Source organism: Grammomys surdaster, unplaced genomic scaffold (assembly GCF_004785775.1).
Source record: "Grammomys surdaster isolate TR1022 unplaced genomic scaffold, NIH_TR_1.0 126133, whole genome shotgun sequence".
Taxonomy (NCBI): Eukaryota; Metazoa; Chordata; class Mammalia; order Rodentia; family Muridae; genus Grammomys; species Grammomys surdaster.
This window is the reverse complement of record NW_021620941.1, coordinates 7,208,438-7,227,247: the sequence shown is the minus strand read 5'-3', so window position 1 is coordinate 7,227,247 and position 18,810 is coordinate 7,208,438. Positions and strand designations below refer to the sequence as shown.

General features: G+C 50.4%; 2 protein-coding genes across 2 annotated transcripts in view; one reads left to right on the top strand and one right to left on the bottom strand.

Moving 5' to 3' along the window:
• Nucleotides 1-1,286: 1,286 nt before the first annotated feature.
• Nucleotides 1,287-10,881, bottom strand: Mymk (myomaker, myoblast fusion factor). Its single transcript, XM_028757193.1, has 5 exons — nt 10,555-10,881; nt 6,019-6,133; nt 5,136-5,284; nt 2,400-2,516; nt 1,287-2,006 (listed from the first exon to the last, which is right to left on the bottom strand). Exons 1-5 carry the CDS (start codon nt 10,687-10,689, stop codon nt 1,857-1,859), a joined length of 666 nt encoding a protein of 221 aa, XP_028613026.1. The 5' UTR covers nt 10,690-10,881; the 3' UTR covers nt 1,287-1,856.
• Nucleotides 10,882-18,043: 7,162 nt separating this feature from the next.
• The window catches only part of Adamtsl2 (ADAMTS like 2), a 29,521-nt gene continuing 28,754 nt past the window's right edge, over nt 18,044-18,810 (top strand). Inside the window, exon 1 of the mRNA XM_028757079.1 lies at nt 18,044-18,109. The gene's annotated coding sequence lies outside the window, so the exon portion shown is untranslated. The remainder of the gene's footprint in view (nt 18,110-18,810) is intronic.

Genomic DNA, 18,810 nt, shown 5'->3' with positions numbered 1-18,810 from the left:
CTGGAGACCAGATAAGGGCAGAGCAGTAAGGTGAAGAGGCCTCCATGCCTCAGAGCATTGTCTCCACTGTCCCTTTGCTTCCCCTTCTGCGGTTTGTTTGTTTTTACTTTATTTTTGTTATTTTTTAGATTCATTTATTTTTAATTTTTGTGTCTTGTGTTTTGCATCCAAGTATGTATATGTACCACATATGTGCCTGGTCTCCTGGAGGCCAGAAGACAGATCTGACCAGACCCTCTAGAACTGGAGTTACAGATGGTTGTGAGCTGCCACATGGGTGCTGGGAACTGAATCTGGATCCTCTGTAAGGGCAGCAAATGGTCTTAACCACTGAGCTATCTCTCCAGCCCTCTGCTCCTTTCTTGAGGAACCTCAGAGCTCAGACTGTGTGGTCTTGGCTTCCTTACCTGATAAGTGAGGCCTAGCACCTAGGAGCCAGGTTTGAACATTCTGAGGTGGCCTGTGATACCATGGGCTACTATATCATTAAAAGTCTCTGGAGCCAGATATGGGATGAGGCTTATGGGTAACCTCTGTCTACCACCAGGGTCTGGAGTGATCAGGGCATGGAAAGGCAGGTAGAGGTGCCCAGGATACAGAGAGGTGTGGGTGGTCTATATGGAAGTAGGCATCCAGAAAGTTTGGCTGGGGTGTCAACTGGAAAGAAAGGAGCACTCAAGCCAAGTGGTGGAGCTGGCTTCCTGAAGAGGTACAGGAGGTGACTCAGGAAAGATTGCCAGCTGCCTACTGGATGGGGATTGTATGTGGGTAGCTGCTCCCTTGAAGTTGTACCATCTGGAAACATAAATAAGTCCCAGACAGGTATAGGTAACTTCCTGCTGACAGCTGGGCCTTGGGTCACTAGGAAAGGGGATGCTGGGGGTGTTGGGGAGATTTAGACTTGTGAGGTGATGTCTGAAAGCTGCTGTTGTGGCTGCCATGTCCTGCCATGCCTTGACCCCCAGGCTGCCACAGACAAGACTGCTTACAGCATAGCACAGTCCCAGCAATGCCTGGCCCAGGGGTATTGCCTGTGCCCACTTTTTCTTCAGGGTCTCAGAGTAAAATTCAGGACAGTGTAGAGTAAACCAAAGACCAGCAGTATACCCTGTTTTCAACCCAGGTACCCAGGCCAGCAGCAGACTCAGCTCTGTGTCTAACCAGCCTCTGGCCTTAGGCCAGCTGCTTACTCTGAACACAGGCACTCCTCAGAGACCAGAACGGTCACACTCAGCACACAGACTTGGTCCAGGAACTAGGATGTATGTCATTAGGTGAAGCTAATGACTAGTGGCTGGTCAAGAGTTTACTGTGAATGGCTGAATCGAAAACCCACTGAAGGGATGGGACTCAGGCAGGGGTATGCAAGCTTGGGTCCAGACTGGGGCTGGGCTCACTGGCTCCAGCTTCCTAAGTGGGAGCTTTCAGAGCCTGGGGCAGGGGGTGGAAAGGGCAATCCCAGGTTCCTAGGGAAAGCAGACAATCCTGGTAGGCAGGGCCTAGGAAATAGATAACCCTGTATGCTGCTGTTGGATATGCTGCTGGGTTGCGACTTGTGGCCAGTATTTACTGGACTAGATCTCTGGCAGGAGCACCTATGTTTATGGGGGATAAAGTTCTTTTTTTTTCTTTTTTCTTTTTTTTCTGAACAGAGTGAAACAACTGCTGAACACAGGATTGGTGGGTCCCCAAGCAGCATTTAGCAGAGTGCAGCAGGCCTGCTGGTCTCTTGGAGTTCAGAGGAGACCATTTCTCATGGACATGCCACATGGGAAAGTATAGGAAGTATCCTGAGAGAGACAGCAGGGCTGCCAGACAGGAAGGCAGGAGCCTGGAACGGGGGTGGGGAGCTGAGATCAGACACAAGTGCAGCAGAGAGTGGAGAAGGTCAGCTTGGCGGGGGCCCCTGCATTCCCAGCCTTCTTGTTGACCTTGGGCAGTAGCAGGACAAAGGACATGGCCAGGGCACAGTGGTAGAAGCTGTGAACGTAGGTATAATCCCATTCCTGTGGAGGAGAACGAGTCAGTCTGGGCCTCTACCCCTTCCCTAAACTAAGTCCTCCTAGGCATCTGGTGCCTCTACCAGCCATCCCACCCTGAGAATATGGCAGAAGGGCTTGCTGCCTTTCTCTGTTCCCTGTCCCCTGGGTGCTGGGCAGCAGCCCCTGGTTCCTTCCAGGATACGCATGCATCTTGGGTGCAGGCTTCCTTAAGTCAGGGCCTGACTTTCCACCCAGGCTGTGATGCTGGTACACTGGGGATGGCGAGTACCGTCTTCAACAGGCCAGAATCCACAACTTGGAGCCTCCACAGAAACAGTCCCGCTATCTTCCCTGTTAAGTTGAATCATTTCCAGAGGGCTCTGGAAGGCTTGTTCCCCTCCCCCATAGGCCAGGTACCTCAAAGAAGAAGCGAAGCATCAGGGCCAGTGCCCCAAAGCAGAGGCCGGGGCCTATCTGCTGGGTGTAGATGCTCTTGTCAGGGTACAGACCTTTCTTCTCTTTCATCTTCTTCAGCTGCAGGCACAAGGTGGGGACATCAAAGTTCTTGGGGTGCAGCACAGGAAGGATCCCACCCTGAATTGTAGAAGAGCTCCACCCCCATTCCTCTGTATGCCTGAGTGATAGGACTTGGAATCTCTGGGTCAACTTCCCCTGGGTCCTCCGCTGCCTGTGTGTGGTGATCTTTGGCACTTCAGTGGCAAACATACATGATCAGCTTTACTGGCTAAGGGATCTTCTTCCGTTAACCCTGGCTTTGCAGGCTCTGATGCCTTACATGAGGGTCTGGTGTGTGTTCAAGCTTGGTAAGATGGAGTGTTACGTGGAAAAGATGGGAGGCCCTGTGGTTCCTCACTGGAATGCAGATCCTGGGGGCCCAAAGGTATTTTAAACGCAGGATTGTTCAGGTTTCAGTGGGGAAGATCAATATAAATACCACTGTCAGGTGCGCACAGTGGGCACAGGACAGTGGCACTGACTGCACACCTTACTATATACATTACATACACAAAGCCTTCGTGCAAGTCAGGGCAAGCTTTGCTACTCTGCGTGAAGATGTGGTGCTGTTTCCAAGTGTTCTATAACTTGACCTTAGTAAGAGCAGCGGAGGTCCCATGAGCCATGTCAATTAGCCTGAGTGCAGCCAGTATGGTCATCAATCGCACAGTTCTAACACCGGGGCTCCAGAGAGGGGAAGAATACCCATGGGCCCTGCCTTGCCCCAGGAATCCCTATTTCCCATTTCACTCAGCTTCTTCTCCCTATATGTGGTTTTCATACTTCTTTCCCAAAAGGGTGAGTCATGGGAAAGAATTGTACCCCATTCTAAGAAGTAAGTCCAAACCACCTGCATATCTAAGGTCTAGGAGATGGAATCTGTGTGCCCCAGGCATGGGAGGCTGCAGCCTCTCCCATTCTCACCAGAGACCTGGGAAGGCTGGCATTTACACTGGCATATGTATGCTATCCTGGTTAATTAAAATCCAGTCAGGGTGGGTGTGCTGGCTTTAACCCCAGCACTCAGGAGGCAGAGGTAGGCAGATCTCTGTGAGTTTGAGGCCAGACAGATATACAAAGTAAGAGCCTATCTTAAAAAAAAAAAATCGAGTCAGATCTAGTGAAGGGGCTGTGATAGGCAGGACAAGGAGGCAGTTATCAGAGCAAGCCTTCCTGTCTATGCATCCCAGCTTGATAGCTAACTAACCATGCAGAACCCCAACACCCCTGCCTCAGGTCAGACAGGACCAGCTTTGGCTCCTCAAACTGGAGTGCAATGGAAGCTTCTCCTCTCGAAAGTCAAGTGCAGCTGCCATTACCTACTGGGGTTAGGCTGCTGGGCTCTGTGCACTTCAGGTTCGTCCTTAACTTAAATCAGAATGAGCCTGGGTTCCTTGGAGCCCTCAGGAATAGAACTTGGCTTGGAAGCTTCCTGCCTGACTTTACCTGTCCCCACTTTGCTGAAGATGGATCAGAGCTTCCCCCAACCCCACCACATACTCTCTTCTCTCTCTCTCTCCTCTCTCTCTCTCTCTCTCTCTCACACCACACACACACACACACACACACACACACATTCTCACTCTCTCTCTCACACACACACACTCTCTCTCTCACACATACACACACACATATTCTCACTCTCTCTCTCACACACATGCACATACTCTCACTTTCTCTCTCTCACTCTCTCTCTCTCTCTCTCTCTCTCTCTCTCTCTCTCTCTCTCTCACACACACACACACACACACACACACACACACACACACTCACTCTCTCTCTCACACACACACACACAGCATTGCCTATCCTGATCTGCACTGCTGCAGCTCTTCTACTGGGAACCTACAAGAGCCCAAGTGTGCTTCCTGCATGAGGTAGCAGAGGCATGGGAACTTGAGGCCTGGGTGCTGTCTGCTCTGTCCTAAGCCTACTGGCCTGGAAGGTCTGTGTTTTGGGCCTAACTGCTCTGGGTGAGGCCCAGGAAACATCCCTGGGTCTATCCTATTATCAGGAACCTTGTTCATGTTGGCTAACTTAGGTGGGTTTTAGGCCTTGGAGGCAAGAGGGCCTTAAGGCCATAGAAGAGTTAGGAGCCTACACAGCAGAGTAGATGCCAGACACCAGTCCCTCCTCCAGGGACAGTCCTATTGAAAACCTTGCTTCACCCCCGTCTCAAACCTTCCTTCCTTGGGAAGACTATCTAGATTAACCTAGCTAGTCTCCAAATTGGTATTACACCTGTAAGCAGTGTTGCCTCTCAGAATGATAATGATGGTGACACTTATGTTGATGAAAAATTGACAATGACTGTCATGACAACGAAAGGTCTCCCCATCTCTAGGTACATTAAAAACCATGTCTGTGCCTGTGCTTAGAAGCATTCTGTATGGGTATTTGGAAGCAGACCAGAGGTCAAGAGAAAAGGAGGACCAGTAATTACCAATAAGCCAGCAGGGCATGGGGCTCAAGTATGAGTCACCATTTTTAGGGATTCTAGGGGTTTGGGCCCAATTCTTATGTTAGTTCACCTGCATATAAGGATATGGGGTTTAGGATCTTATATAGGAGAAACTGAGATCAATGGAGAAATGCAGGTTCGTTGGGCCTGGCAGCTGAGATACCAGAAGTACTTACCCACTTTACTGCAATGATGAGAATGGCTGTGCCTACCGGACCAGAGTATACCCCATAGCCCCAGCGGTCATGGAAGGTCCGCACGGCAATGGTAAGGACACCGAGCATCATGAAGGTTGATCTCTGGGGTTCATCAAAGTCTGCCAGTGCTGGGGAGAAGTACAGCAATGGGGAGCAGCTTCCCACCACATGGCTGTGCCTCCACCCTTTGGAACCTATTGGGATGCCCTCTCAATCTGTAGGACCCCAAGGCCCAGCCTGGTCTCCACAAGGTCTGAATTTTGGTTATTTGGAGGAAATGGAGGATGCTATTTCCCTGGAGCTGGCTGGCTGAAATGAACCAGTAGACTGAGTGACCAGTATTTCCTGGGAATCCTGGGACAAAAGTATTGAGACTAATAAGTGGTGCATAGGGCTGAGTCTCAGGAGGAACCGTCTGTGACTGCATCTCTGGGAGACAAGGGTGAATTTGCTTGGTTTCTCTCTTTTCTCTTTCCTTTCCTTCCCTTTCTTTCCCTTTCCTTCCCTTTCCTCCCTCCCTCCCTTCCTTCCTTCTTTCCTTTGTCCTTCCTGCTTTCTTCTTTCCTTCATCTCTTCCTTCTTTCTCTTTCAAAATTTTGCAGTGCTGGAGATGGAACCGAGGGCCTATTGATCACCAGACAAGTGACCCACCATTGAGCTGTATGTACCCCAGGTGCAAGGTGAGGATTTAGAGTGGTCTGCCTTCCTAAAACACAGAGCTGAGATGACCCAGGAGGGCAACGTCTCTTTCAGCAGATTAAGCTCTGCAAAGCAGCAAGGAAGGAGAGGATGTCAGAGATGGGCTGGGTGCTGGCTGGTGTTCAGGACTGGCTCCCACCCATTGGCAAAGATGGCCACTTACCCATCAGGGAGACCCACATACTCAGGGCTGTCCCGTAGATGCTGAAGTACTCCAGGATATCACGGCGCATGAAGCACAGCACAGACAAGCCAGGACCATCGCAGGCATGGGAGAACTGTAGGGAAATCACATGAGGTCAGCAGGCAGTGGGCAGCCCAGGAGTGGGTGAGAATTGGTTCTAAGCCTCAGGCCCCTCACTAATTGTGAGCCCTTAATGGCTTTGTGCCTCAGCCTCCTCATATCAGAGCACAGGGCTGGATATTCCCCTTATGGAGATTAAACAGGTGAGTCCATCTAGCCTGGGAGTGCAAGACTTTGTAAATCACTTTCATTCTCACTCTAGCCCAAGGCTGGTGAGAAGAATGCTCAGAAGGGGATCCTAAAAGATCCCACTTACACCTTTGCCCCTGGCTGACTGAAAGTTCCCGTGTCAGTGTCAATCTTTGCATAGGAGCCTTTTATCCTGGACCCCTATCTCTCTGAAAAAGAGGAGAATCTTGGACTCCCTCAAGCAAACGCTGGCCCTGACACTCCAGTTCCTTTCTCTCCCCCATACTCCAGCAGGTGTGTCCCTGACTTGTAGTTAAATAGATTTGCTTTTAAGCAAAAGGTTCTATATGCAGTATTTCCAAGCAGACAACTTATTTCTTACAGAAAACAACTCGCTCTCCCTTTGCTTCACATTTCATCATTTTAAGTAATATTTAATTACATGACATAATTATTTTGACAAGTGCAACTGGCACAAACAAGCCCAGCAGCCAGCACAATCAGCTCTTGGTAAGCCCAACTCAGCAGGAGGGAGCAGGCAAGAAAACAGTCTTGTCTGGAGGCAGCAGGGGCACCACCGAGGGCGGGAAGCTGGGGACCCTGAATGATGGATGTGTCAGTCAAGCACACAGGGCCTACTTAGAAGCTCAGAGACCTCCTGCTGATCACAGTTGCACCTGGACTCTCTGTCAATCAATAGAGAGCCTCCAGGGGAAGGGAGGAGGTGGTTAAGCCTCCCTCTGTGTTGGGTCAGCCCCACTCAGTGCTTTGGAGCTGCCCTGAGCTTTGGGTTTTGCACCTTTAAAAAGGGATATTGGTGAAGAGGAGGTTAACCAACTAGGTATGAGCTCAGGGGAAGACAAGCTTCAGGTTGGGTATTCAACCCAAGGAAGGAGAGAGACTCAGCTCTGGGAGGGATTCTGCTTCAGCTCCTTACAAAACTACATCACCCAACCCCACCTGAGCCCATCATCTGTAGCATCTTGTTTCCTTCTGTTGTATAGGCCCCCATGAATGAAGAAAAAGTAAGACTTATTCACTGTGAGATTCTTGGAAACATCCATGCCTTCTCCCACAAGGAGCGGAAGAGTCTTCTTAGGCTGGATCCTAACATAGAAAACTTGCCTACATGTGAGGGCCAGAGGAGCAGGCTTTACAGCAAGGGATCTAACTGTCCTCAGGCCATGAGGGTTTTTTGTTTGTTTGTTTGTTTTGTTTTTTGTGGGGGAGGTGACCTGTGTGACTGTGAACTTCCCTGGGCCACTTCCTGCCCAAGGGGGCAGAGGCAAGGCAGTAATGAGTACCCTTCCTCCCCAGAGGCAGGTAGATCTGGTCCAGCTGGTGCCAGGCTAGGACACAGCTGGGTATAGCTCCAACCATGCTGTCTGCTCAGCAGATCTGGCAAAGGGGCTCAGGCTAGACATCGTCTCTCAGGCCTCCCTTGTCCAATGGCATGAGAGCACCTGTTCTGTGGGGCTTACAAGGGGACCCTAATGGTAACTGCGGAGCATGGTTCCCTACTCTGCAAGAATGAAATGCTCTTTAAAGTTTGCTTTTATTAACCAAACTTTTCCTGAACCTGAAAGCAAGTTAATATGTGCTTTATGGTCATTTAGAACGATGTGCTCACCTAGTCAGGATTAGCTCACCTCTGAGAAAAACATTTCAATTGACCTTATTATGCTCTGTATTTCTAGTGTAGGGCTCTAGTGAGTCTTTGTGACTCTTTCAGGCCCCTGGCTCAGAATAGTGTATGTTTGTGTGACATGTGGTGATGGACTCTAAGACTGTGTGTTAGAATCAGCAAGGCATCGAGAACATGTTGAAAGCAACATGTAGGTATAGGCTGATAATATCTGACTGGGTTTGTGTGCTAGTGAGTCAAAGGGCCAGAGAAACAGCTGTCTCCTATAAAAGATTAAGACTCAGATCCCTCATTCTTTTAACCCTGTGTGTTGTGCTGTTCAGCATGTAGAAAGGATGCTGTTGTCTACGATTCTTAGAATAGAACCTGCTTTTAGATTAGATGACTATCAGATTAGAACAGGAGAGGGCAGAATTCTTTGGAATCAATCAGATCCACCCACGTGTAACTGACACCAAGAGTCATTCTTCTTATATTCAGCAGCAGCAGCACGTCACAAAACTGATGGTTGTCACGGAGGATCCTAAAGCAGCCATGTGGAAGGCAGAACTCTGTGAGGAACAGATTGTGGCTTTGAAGCTGGAGGACATTTGTCATAAGAGACAGCTGGCCCTGCCACTCTGGGTAGGGTGGGGCAGGGTGGGCCTCCAAAGCCAGTGCAGAGGCAGCTGTAGGCCAGCCTAGACCCAAGAAGGCAGGAGTGACTTAACTGGGTCCTTGACTTGCTGGGCTATATCTAACATGGTCCGTGGGGACAAGACCCTGGCTTCTGATCTAGACCTTGGGGTCTCATCTGACTCTGACCTTGGCCAAGTCTCATGAGGAACAAATGAGAGTGTGGGACAAAGTACTGTGGGTAATCAGAATCTCAGAGTGTTCACGGTGACATTGGTGGCCCAGCTTCTCTGAGACTCAGTTTCCTCTTCTATCGAACCCAAATCCCTACTCTAGGCACATGGATGATACTGAGTCCAAACTCACCCTAGTTGCTGCCTTGTGACTTGTCATTGGCTTAATGTCCTCCCCTCTTAAGGTGAACTCAAGAGCTGAAGTTTCCAGTTCCTTGAAGAAACTCACTGTCACCCATGGGATCACCATAACCAGAAGGTAGACAGGTGCCAACACCTCCCCCATTCTTCTCAGCCCACATGCACTGGTGGCTTCTCCCACCACTAGAAAGTCATGCCAGCTGACTCAGGATATGGAGCACACATGTGAGCACACATATGTGAACTTGTGGCCTCACTCATCAAGAGCCAGATGGATACCCTTACTCCATGCTCTTGCCTTACTGAGACCTGCTGCAGGAAGGGCAGGCCTAGGGACAGGATGCTGTTCTCTAAAAGTCTGGCTCTGCTCTAAGAAGGAGACTAGCAGGCTGCTTGCTAATCCTGATCATGTATCCTACCAATGTGTGGGTCTCACACTGTACAAACTAGTGAGGGATGGTGTGATGAGAGAGAAACAAAGGTTACAGAGCAGTGAAGGAGATGGTGTGATCCCTGGTTAGAGGATAGCAGAGAGGGCCAGCATGAGAGGTACTCAGAAGGACTTACGGGCATAGTGAGAGGAGGCCTTTAAGACAGAGAGAGGATAGTTGGGTAGTTGAATGGACAGGGAGAGATGGTTGGTTAGCAGATAATAGAGAGATGATAGATAGATAGATAGATAGATGGATGGACGGACGGACAGACAGACAGACAGACAGACAGAAAGATAGATAGATAGATAGATAGATAGATAGATAGATAGATAGATAGATAGATAGATAGATGATGGATAGATACATAGAACAAGACAAATGATCAGTGATCAGACCAGGGAGAAGAGGAGGGTGAACTCCTTGGGGGAGTGTAACTCTAGACATCAAAAAGCTGGATACCAGGAGGAAGAAGAAAAAGAGAGAGAGAGAGAGAGAGAGAGAGAGAGAGAGAGAGAGAGAGAGAGAGAGAGAGAGAAGGAGAAAACTAGACACAGGCAGAGGGAGAGACACATGGCAGGGATGAATAGAAGTAGAGACCCAGACACAAGGCTTCAACAAAGCTGGTCCAGTGCCAGACATGCCCCTGAAAGACAGAGGAATCACCCCAGAACTGTTGCCTGGGAACAGAGTGAAGAAGGAACTAAGAGACAGCCAGCCAGTTAGACACATAACAGGAAGAGAAAGAAGGACTCAGGGAGATGCTGGCTCCTCTCAGTGGAGGTAGTTCCAAATTCTGGAGTCACATCCATCCAGACTGTCTACCTTCCCTGAACCTAGTAGGTCCATTCCTAGGCCTGCTCGCTCACCCTCTGTGCTCCTCAACTCAGCAACTCAGGAAACAAAGTTGGTAGAAAGGAGGGTATGAGGAACACAAAGTTTGTCCCTAATTGACACAGGGTTATCATGGGCCTGGCTTCAGTCATACGTGTCAACCACCCCCCCTCAAATTCCTGGCACACATGGAGAAACTGAGGTCCATAGAGGAAGACAGACTTCAGGACCCTCTTTCCAGTCACCAGTCCCATTGCTCCCCCAAACCCGGACTCTTTCTCTTCCAAATCCCATTTCTGCATCACCTGGCACAGGATAGTGGTGGTGACCTTCCCCGTGAGATCTTCCCCCTGAACCCCTCACTTACCGCCACGAAGAACATGGTGAAGAGATAGACCATGGCCTCCATGTAAAAACGCCTCTTGGTAGCAATGCTCACTGTGGGGAGGAAGGCCAGGCTGCTGACGGTAGGCAGGAGCAGTTTGGCTACAACTGTCCCCATGGACCAGGAGGAAGGCACTGGCTGGGAAGAAGGTAGTGAAGGCCTCCCTGTTCTCCAGGGTAGGAAGAAAAAGAACCCACTTCTTCACTTCTGCAGCAGCCCGACCACAGCTGTGGCAGTGCCCACAAGGAGGACTTATGTGCTCCAAGGAGCATGTGTCCAGTGACAGATGGAGAAGGTCCAACAGCTGATAGACCATGTGGTCTATCTACTGTGTACTTGCCTCTAATATCCTTTCTCTCTCTCTCTCTCTCTCTCTCTCTCTCTCTCTCTCTCTCTCTCTCCTCCCTCCATTCCTTTACCCTTCCTCTCTCCCTTTCTCTCAGAGGAATTCCCCCAAGGAAGCCATATTTCTTTTTCTTTCTTTCTTTTTTTTTTTTTTGGAAGTAATATTCTTGGGAACAAGTTCCTATGAATACAACCCTGTCACCACCTCCTGGTCATTTTCTGTCAGGGTCCTTGTCCCAGGATGAACATGTCAAGGGTCCTGCTATTTGGGTCATACATCAAAGGGGTGCAGGAGGTGAGAAAACTTAGTTTAGCCAGCTTTGATCATTCCAAGGGCTTGCAGATAAGCTTCACCGTTTATTAGTCCACAGCCTTTTTACTCAACTGCTGGACCAACAGTCTTCTCTGCTTGGCTACATTGGATCTTACCTTAAGTTAGCGGTCAGGACCCCTCTCCATTCCAAAGCTGTTGTCTGGCCTTTAAGCTCTCTTTCCCTCTTTTTTACAGCTCCTTGAGCTGACTTCAGGAAATCACCTTCTCCTGTTACAAAATGTCTTAGGGTAACTGTCTGGCAGGGACCCCTCAGCCCCTAGCCAAGGAACGATGGCTGTGTGGTCCAAGTTTCCCAGGCCAAGTCCTTCTCTGGTTTATTTGTGATCAGCTTCTGTTGCTATCTGTCACTGTATACAGGGTTTAAACCCATAGTCTGAAGGCTTCTGGCAGGCGCATTTACCTGTATAACCCTCAGTGTTCACTCCCAGTGCCCTTTATTCTCTTTTTGGTAAGCTGTTCCCTGCTCCCCAACAGAGGCAGCTGCCATTATTGATTATTGCCAGGGCCTGAACTTAGTTAGTGGTTCACATACTGTGCACTCTTCAGGGTGTGGCTCCTTTCCTTTGACCTGCACGATCCCCGAGATCTGTCCTTACTGCTCTACTCCAGTTCCTTTGGTGGTTGGATAGTCTAGAAGGCTGTCCCCTACATCCATCCCACTAGTATCTAGTCCTTGGGGTGTAGCAGGGTTGAGGACTAATACAGCCTTAGTGGGGAGCTGAGGTTGTGGACTCCCCACTCTGTGAAGGCTTAGCTGCTCCACCCCCATTCACCTACTAGCTCCCACATCCATTTTTGGAAGTACCTTGTCTGAAGTTGTCTGAAGCCCATGTCTCCTGCTCACAAGGAAATATTCAACTTGATACACCTGGTCCTGTCATTCTCCTGCCTAAGACTTTTCCCAAAATTCTCTCAGGCCCTGGAGGAAGCTTAACTCTCTGAAAAGCTCCTCCAAGCTGTCCATATCCATACCTAGCTATGACCCCAGCCCTTACACATGCTACTCTTAGAAGCAGCTGCTCCTCCAGCTTTGGCTTCAGAACACTTCCTGTTCCTTGCTGTTCCAGCTAAGGCCTGGTTTACTCCCAGCCTAGACAGCGTGTCTGAGGTGAAGGCTGTGGTGATCGACAGGTAGTGAGCCAAAGGGTTTCTTTACTCTTCCTCTGGCTTGTCCCTCGATCTGACCCTACATCCTTCCTATCCTGGCACTCAGCACAGTGATAGATGCTGGAGTTGAACTCCTTGGGTCCTGAGCAGCAGATCTGTCTGCCTGGCTCCCTGCCATAGTTACTTCAGGCCCAACCTAGTATTTTCTGGGTCTTCAACAAATACCAGAGGAATGAATGACTGTGAAAAGAATGAATGAAAATCCAGGGAGGTGGGGCTGAGTCCAGTCTGGCTTTCTAGGGCCAGTTCCCTTTCCAAATGGGAAAACCAGTCCCTGATATATGAACGCTGGTGATGGGGGATGGGGAGGTTCATGGTTGCCCCTGAGCAACTCAGGTGGGGTCTCTCCTGACTCTCACCTCTCCTCTCTCTGGTCACAGTCCTAAGTCAGCCTTAGCTCCCCACAAGTGCTCGAAAGGGGAGCAGGAACAGAGCTAGATGTCAGGTACTCGGGGAGGTGGCAAGAAGCACATGTCCCTGAGCCATAAACCCCAGAAGTAGGAAAACATTCCCCAGCTCTGTGTGTGTGCATATGTGTGTGTGTATAAGACTGTGTGTGTGTGTGTGTGCGTGTGCGTGTGTGTGTGTGTGTGTGTAAGTGTGTGTGTGTGTTGCGACAATGGACTCCAAGCCAGGCTGTAAGCTTCAGGAAGAAAAGGATAAAAAAAAAGGAGGTGGGGGAGAAGGAAATGGTGGGGGAGCTGTATTTATGTTATAGCCGTTAAAAAGGAAAGGGTTTGAGGAGGAGATATACCAAAGTAAGGAGACAGGTGGCTGAGCCTGGGACAGCAGGAGAGCCTCCATATAAAGGCTGGGTGGCAAGCTGCCCTCCAAGAGGGTGGATGTGTGTGGCTTCTGTCCCAGCCTGGCTGCCTGGACATTGACCAGCTGACTCTGGAGAAGGCATCCAGTCTTGAACAGGACTGAAATGACCCTTGGATCTCTCAGAGCAGGGGAAGTGATTTTCCCAGAGGCTGGGGTTGGGGTAAGTGGAGTAGAAAGTGCAGGGAGCTGTTCTGGGAGGAGGTGTTCCCCCAAGACACAGGGAAGGTGCTAAGGGTTCACCTGCACAGGTTCAAGGCCAAGAGATACAGGAGTCCCCTACCTGCTCTGTGAGTTAGCCCAACAGACCCCAACAGCTATGGCCCCAAACTGTGAGTGTCCTGAAGGACAAACCTGGTCCACAGTGTGGCTGTTTCTCCATTGAGAATGTACTGAATGTGCACATGAGTCTTGAAAGTCATACATACACGCAGGGTCTGTCCAGGGCTAGCCACGTGCCAGGAGTTCTTCAGGCTGTGCCTCATGGGTCTTTTGGTAGCCAGCAAATGAAAACCTCTGCCTTTTCCATTTTACAAGGAAGAGACTGAAGCCCAGAGAAGAGCAAGAACTCACCCAGGGTTATCCAGGCATATCAGACTGCCTGGTCCTAACATCTCATCTCCGTTGTCCTATAAGACCAGAAAATCCGAAGCCATTGCCATCATGTCTTGGTTCATGAATGGACCCAGTGAGCTCTTGGAATGGCCTGGCTTCAGTGACCAAGGGTCCCAGGTGGCATCCCTTCTCTGCCCAGCAGGTGGCATGGTTCCATGGACCATGTAAGGGTCAGCAGCCTCTTGACCATAAAGCCTGGAGTAAGGACTGACAAGTTGGTTCCCCTTTCCCTAGCCCCTCTGCTGAGGGAGTGGCTGGGTTTTATAGAGGTGCTGACATGCATGGAATGCAGAGCTCTCTGCCTTCAGGACAGCTGTCTGTCTGCCCAGCCCAAGAGTGCCCTGCCAGCTGCTGTATTGGCCTCCTCCAATTTTTGAACACCCGGCCCACTGTAGTGGGTCACCCCAGAGCGCAGAGGCCTTACTCCTGTCTGGGGTCTACTGAAGTTACCTGGAGGAAAGGAATGGGTTTTCGAGCTCTATCTTTGAGGTCTGTGCCTATGCAACCATTTAGGGTGCTGTCTGTGTGCAGCTCAGGGATAATGATTGTCACCACAAGCTGACACAAAATCGGGACACCCCAGCTCCTTAACACTTGTTAGAAGGCTATATGAAGTCCTGCCATCCCTAGCATGGAGATCATAACTGTTTTATGGCCCCATGAACTTCTGCTGGCAACTATACAGGGCTGAAGGGCTCAGTGTAGGCCAGCCCTCTACTAAGAACTGTGTCCTTTGTTCCATGCCTTGGTTGGTTCTCACCCTGAGAAGAACCTTCTGGACCCAGGTGCTAGAGCAGGATTGGGGTTTGAACTCCAGATTCCCTGCTGTTATCTAACCCCTAGACTGTTTAGCAAATTCACTGCATGTGGCTAGAGGAGATAGCCACAGCCTAGGTTCTTCTATGGACCCAGGAACTTGCACATGTCTGTTTAAATCTTCCCTACACAAAGCCTAACTCTTAATATAGCACTCAAGCTTCTAGATTTAATTTGGCTTGAAAAAGCTATTCCAAAAGCCCTTTCAAACATTCACTGTTTAACCTCAAAAACCCTAACGACCCAAGAAGGCCTAATCAAAGTTTACTTCCCACTGCTCCTTATTACGCATCTCAGGACCAGCGGATGCAGGCTAGTGGTTGAGGAGTTAGTGAGGATGCCCATGGGTCCTTTGGGCAGGAGACCTTCCCCTGGATTTGCAGGTCCAGTGGAATGTCCCTGGCTTTTGCTGCTGTGTTCAGAACAACCATAGACAAGTTGTGATTTCCCAGGAGTCTGCGGTACTAATATTCCCTGACTAGCAATAACTTGGGTATCCTGTCTCTCAGCTTTCGATTTATGGAGTGCCAGCCACATCTCACCCCCAGCCACATTAGGCCTTCTAACCATGTCCTTGATTGATTTGGGAGGTAAAGGAGCCCCTTTTCTCATGGAATCTCAGACCACAGTCACCTGAGGAGTTATACTGAGCCACAGGCTTGGGTTCCCCAACTTGAGCTTCATGTGTAGACTTCACAAAAAAGCCAGTATTCCTGGATGAGAACTGTGGGAAACTCAGAATTCTACTTTATGGTCTAGCCTAGTACATGCTACGATACTTCTCACCTTCTGGTCACCCAGGAGTTTGTAACCCCCTTCCTGGGCAACTGCAGTGGGTGGAACACCAGCTGACTCAAGACTGTCCATTCTTCAGCTTTAGCTGAGCCTCAGGAGTCCCAGCCTCAAGTCTAAGGAGCCGTTTCAGCCAAATAGAGTTATAGGTCCTTGTGGGGAGCCCCCCAGAAAAAGAAGCTTCAGAAGAGCATGTTGGGGGTCTGAGCATGTGCAGAAGAGTCAGACAGGAACCAGACCAGAGCCACTGATTCCTTCAGTGATTTTAGGCTACCTCAGGCCCCAGAAGCGTGGTTGATGGAGTGAGGGACAGTGGTTCCCTGGCTGCGTGGACAGGTAATTTATGGGACTCGTCAATGTCTCCATTCAGAAAGTAGGACAAAACTTTCTCCTTATCGGTATATTTTTCCTGGCACATCATGACACTTTATCACTTGTTTAATGCTACACGTCTTTGGCTCAGAGCACTTGACAGTTGAGTATCCACCCTCACGAGTGGGAGAGAACCCACTGAAGATAGAGAGTAGGGGAGGAATCTGGTTGGGGGAGGGGAGTTTAACCTTTTTCTATCTCTCTGAAATCCTCAGCCCATTTCGAACCAGGTAGGTATGTCATGGCTTCCAGGGAATCTTGGATATGGAAGTTTCTAAGGATCAGGTGTAGGGAAATGAAGGTACAGCTAATGCAGGAAGCCAGATCCTAGAGGGTCACACACTGGTGGGCATCACAAAGGCAGTGATACTGCTCCACAGGTCTGTCTTCCAAGTGGCCAGGCTATGGCTTGTGCATTGCCAAGCCAAAGGAAGATACTGAGTGGGTGTGTCAGTTGGCTGTGGGGTCCTTCCCAAGGGAAACTATTAGTCACCCTGGCACTGAGGCATGTGGGAGCCAGAAGTGCCAGGAGAGCTTAGGTCTGCTTCAGGGTGTACAGGGTCTGGTAGTCAGCCAGTGTGGAGGAGAAGTGGCAGAGGCTTTCAGAATAAGGGAGATCTCATCTGGATCTGCGAGTGAGATCCTGTGCACGCATGCATGTGTGTGTGGTGTGTTCTGTATGTCAGGTTATAGAATGTCTGTACTTCATCTTACTGGCCCCAGGGGGCAGTGTGAGCCTGGCTAAGGGTCAGGGGAGGTCAGGGTGACAAAGAGCAGAAACTGAATACCTTAAGGTCAGTTGCTACTGAACATGGACAGAGTGAGACCTGACCCTCTGCCCCCAATCAGGGTCTAAGCTGGAAGAGCCAGCCAGCACCTTTGAAGAACCAGGTAGAAGGAGAGGGTGTGCTGCAGAGGAGTCCTGCAACCTGTATTTGCTCCAACTATGACTGGTGGCTTTCGGCTCGTCACTCCATTTCCCAGCCTTAGTTTCTCATCTGTAAAGTACAGATGATGAAGATGCTTGTCACCTAACTCAAGCCTCACATGAGGGCTGGGTGTTTGTTGTTTTTACTGGTTGTTTTCTTTTTGGATGCTGTCTGGTGGTCAGACATAATACTTCCCCAGGGTACAACTCTTAGCAGCCCAAAGAGGCAGCTGAAGAAGTTCACCATCTAATACAGAGGGAGGGACAAAGGGAGGGGCAGAGGGAGGGTGAGGACTTCCAGTCCCCACTATAGGTCTAGACATCTGCATTGTGGAGATAGGGCCATGGATGAAATGGCTCAGCCAGACATAGGATGCTGTTTCTGAATCACTGAGAATTTGAAGGTGCGTGTTTTCCAGGGTGGGGTGCTTCGGAGAGCAGAATATGTCAGAGCAGACTCCTCATCATTCAAAGTCTGCTAGGACTCTTAGGACATCAGCTCTTGCTCAGCAGGACTTGGAGTCCAGCTTACTTGCCAGTAGCTGTACAGCTGCTGTGAGGTCCAGCCAAGCTGGTACCAAACATCTGCAGATTGCCCCGTGCCTCCCCTCAACCTGATCTTTCTAGGCATCTGGTCAGCAGGCTGTAGCCACTTCTTCCTCTCCCTGGAGTCATTGATTGGTTGATCTCCGGATGCACCTCAGTTCCTTGGTTGTTCAGGTCTGTTTTCCAAAGATGGAGGGTGACCTGGACACATGCAATGTCTGGACCTCTGTGTCTTCCCTGTGAATGGTAGCTGGAAGCCTGCACATCACATGGTTTCCAGCCCTCTCTGGAAGCTGAAGTTAGATGGGTGGGGTGGGGGGTGGGCTCTGCTCCACCACTGCCAACCTCCCTCCGAATGGCCTCAGGCTAATTGATCCATTTAGGATCAGTCACTTTGGACCCAGGCAAAGCAGTCTCAGGCTCACTGATCCTAGACTGAGGCGGCAGCAGCCAGCAGGCAGCTGGACAGCCTGGCCATACTCCAGAGGAGCAGAGCGGGTTAAAGTGTGCGCCCGGCTAGCCGCCAGCAGGCTGGGCGGGGGAGCAGCGGTGGGAAGTGTGAGTTCCTCCCTGTCTGCCTGACAGCTATAAAGGCAGCTGCGGCCACAGAGCAGCCACTGGGCTGAGCGCCCCTCCTGGGAACCCCCTCCCTTGAATGCTCTTTGAAGTGGGAGAGGAAGGCAGCTGGGGAAGCAGGACAAGAGACAGGCAGAGCCTGCACATCTCTGACTCACCTTCTGCACCTGGCAGCTAACTCTCACTCTTTCCTCGTGGAGGACAACCTGCTGACCCTGGGTGAGGTAGGCCACCACAGACTGGTCCCTGTTCATATTGTGGTCTTTGGGAAGTGTGAGATGTAGCTCATCTCAGGCCAGCCAGGCTGTTCAGAATGGGTCTGGGGGATGTGCCAGCCCCTGGAGAGGGTATTCAGCCACAGAGGAAGGGTGAGCAACCTGTACCACGCAGTGGCAGGGTGGTCCTGAGGCTATAACCTTGGTACTAGCAGTTGCTGTCTGGGCTGCAAACCCATGCTGCTGGCCTGTTGAAGGTTTTGGTCCCTAGGGAGAGATGGATCCTGTTTGAGCTGGACTTGGCTGGAATCCAGCAGTGTCTGGGAGCCCTAATGAAAACCAAGTGTGAGGCTGACTGGGCACCTGTCTTTGGCAGCAACAGCAGGAACTGGGGAGCCTCAGAGGCCAATGGGACTGTGTGGGATGGGGACTCTGTGCTGGAGTGAAAATGGGGATCCGAATGAAGACTTTCAGTGGAGGCTCAGACAGATGGGGTGGGGGAGGTGGCGGGCAGCTGGTGGGATAGAGGGGTCTCAAGGATGAAGCTCTTATTCCAGGATCTACAGTATCATTCCAAGTCTGTCTGGGTGTGTCTGGGTGTAAGGGTGTTGCTGGCCTAGCTCCTGAACACCTGCAGGTGCTTGGGGAAGGAGGGAGGGAGGCAGAGAGAGAGAGAGAGAGAGAGAGAGAGAGAGAGAGAGAGAGAGAGA

Excerpts from the sequence above, each read along its gene's own strand:
- Mymk (XM_028757193.1), bottom strand. The coding sequence starts at position 10,689 with ATGGGGACAGTTGTAGCCAAACTGCTCCTGCCTACCGTCAGCAGCCTG. Across the intron at positions 2,517-5,135 it reads TCATCATTGCAGTAAAGTGG|CTGAAGAAGATGAAAGAGAA; the intron begins GTAAGTACTTCT and ends TTGTGCCTGCAG. Across the intron at positions 2,007-2,399 it reads TGCTTCGCTTCTTCTTTGAG|GAATGGGATTATACCTACGT; the intron begins GTACCTGGCCTA and ends TCTCCTCCACAG.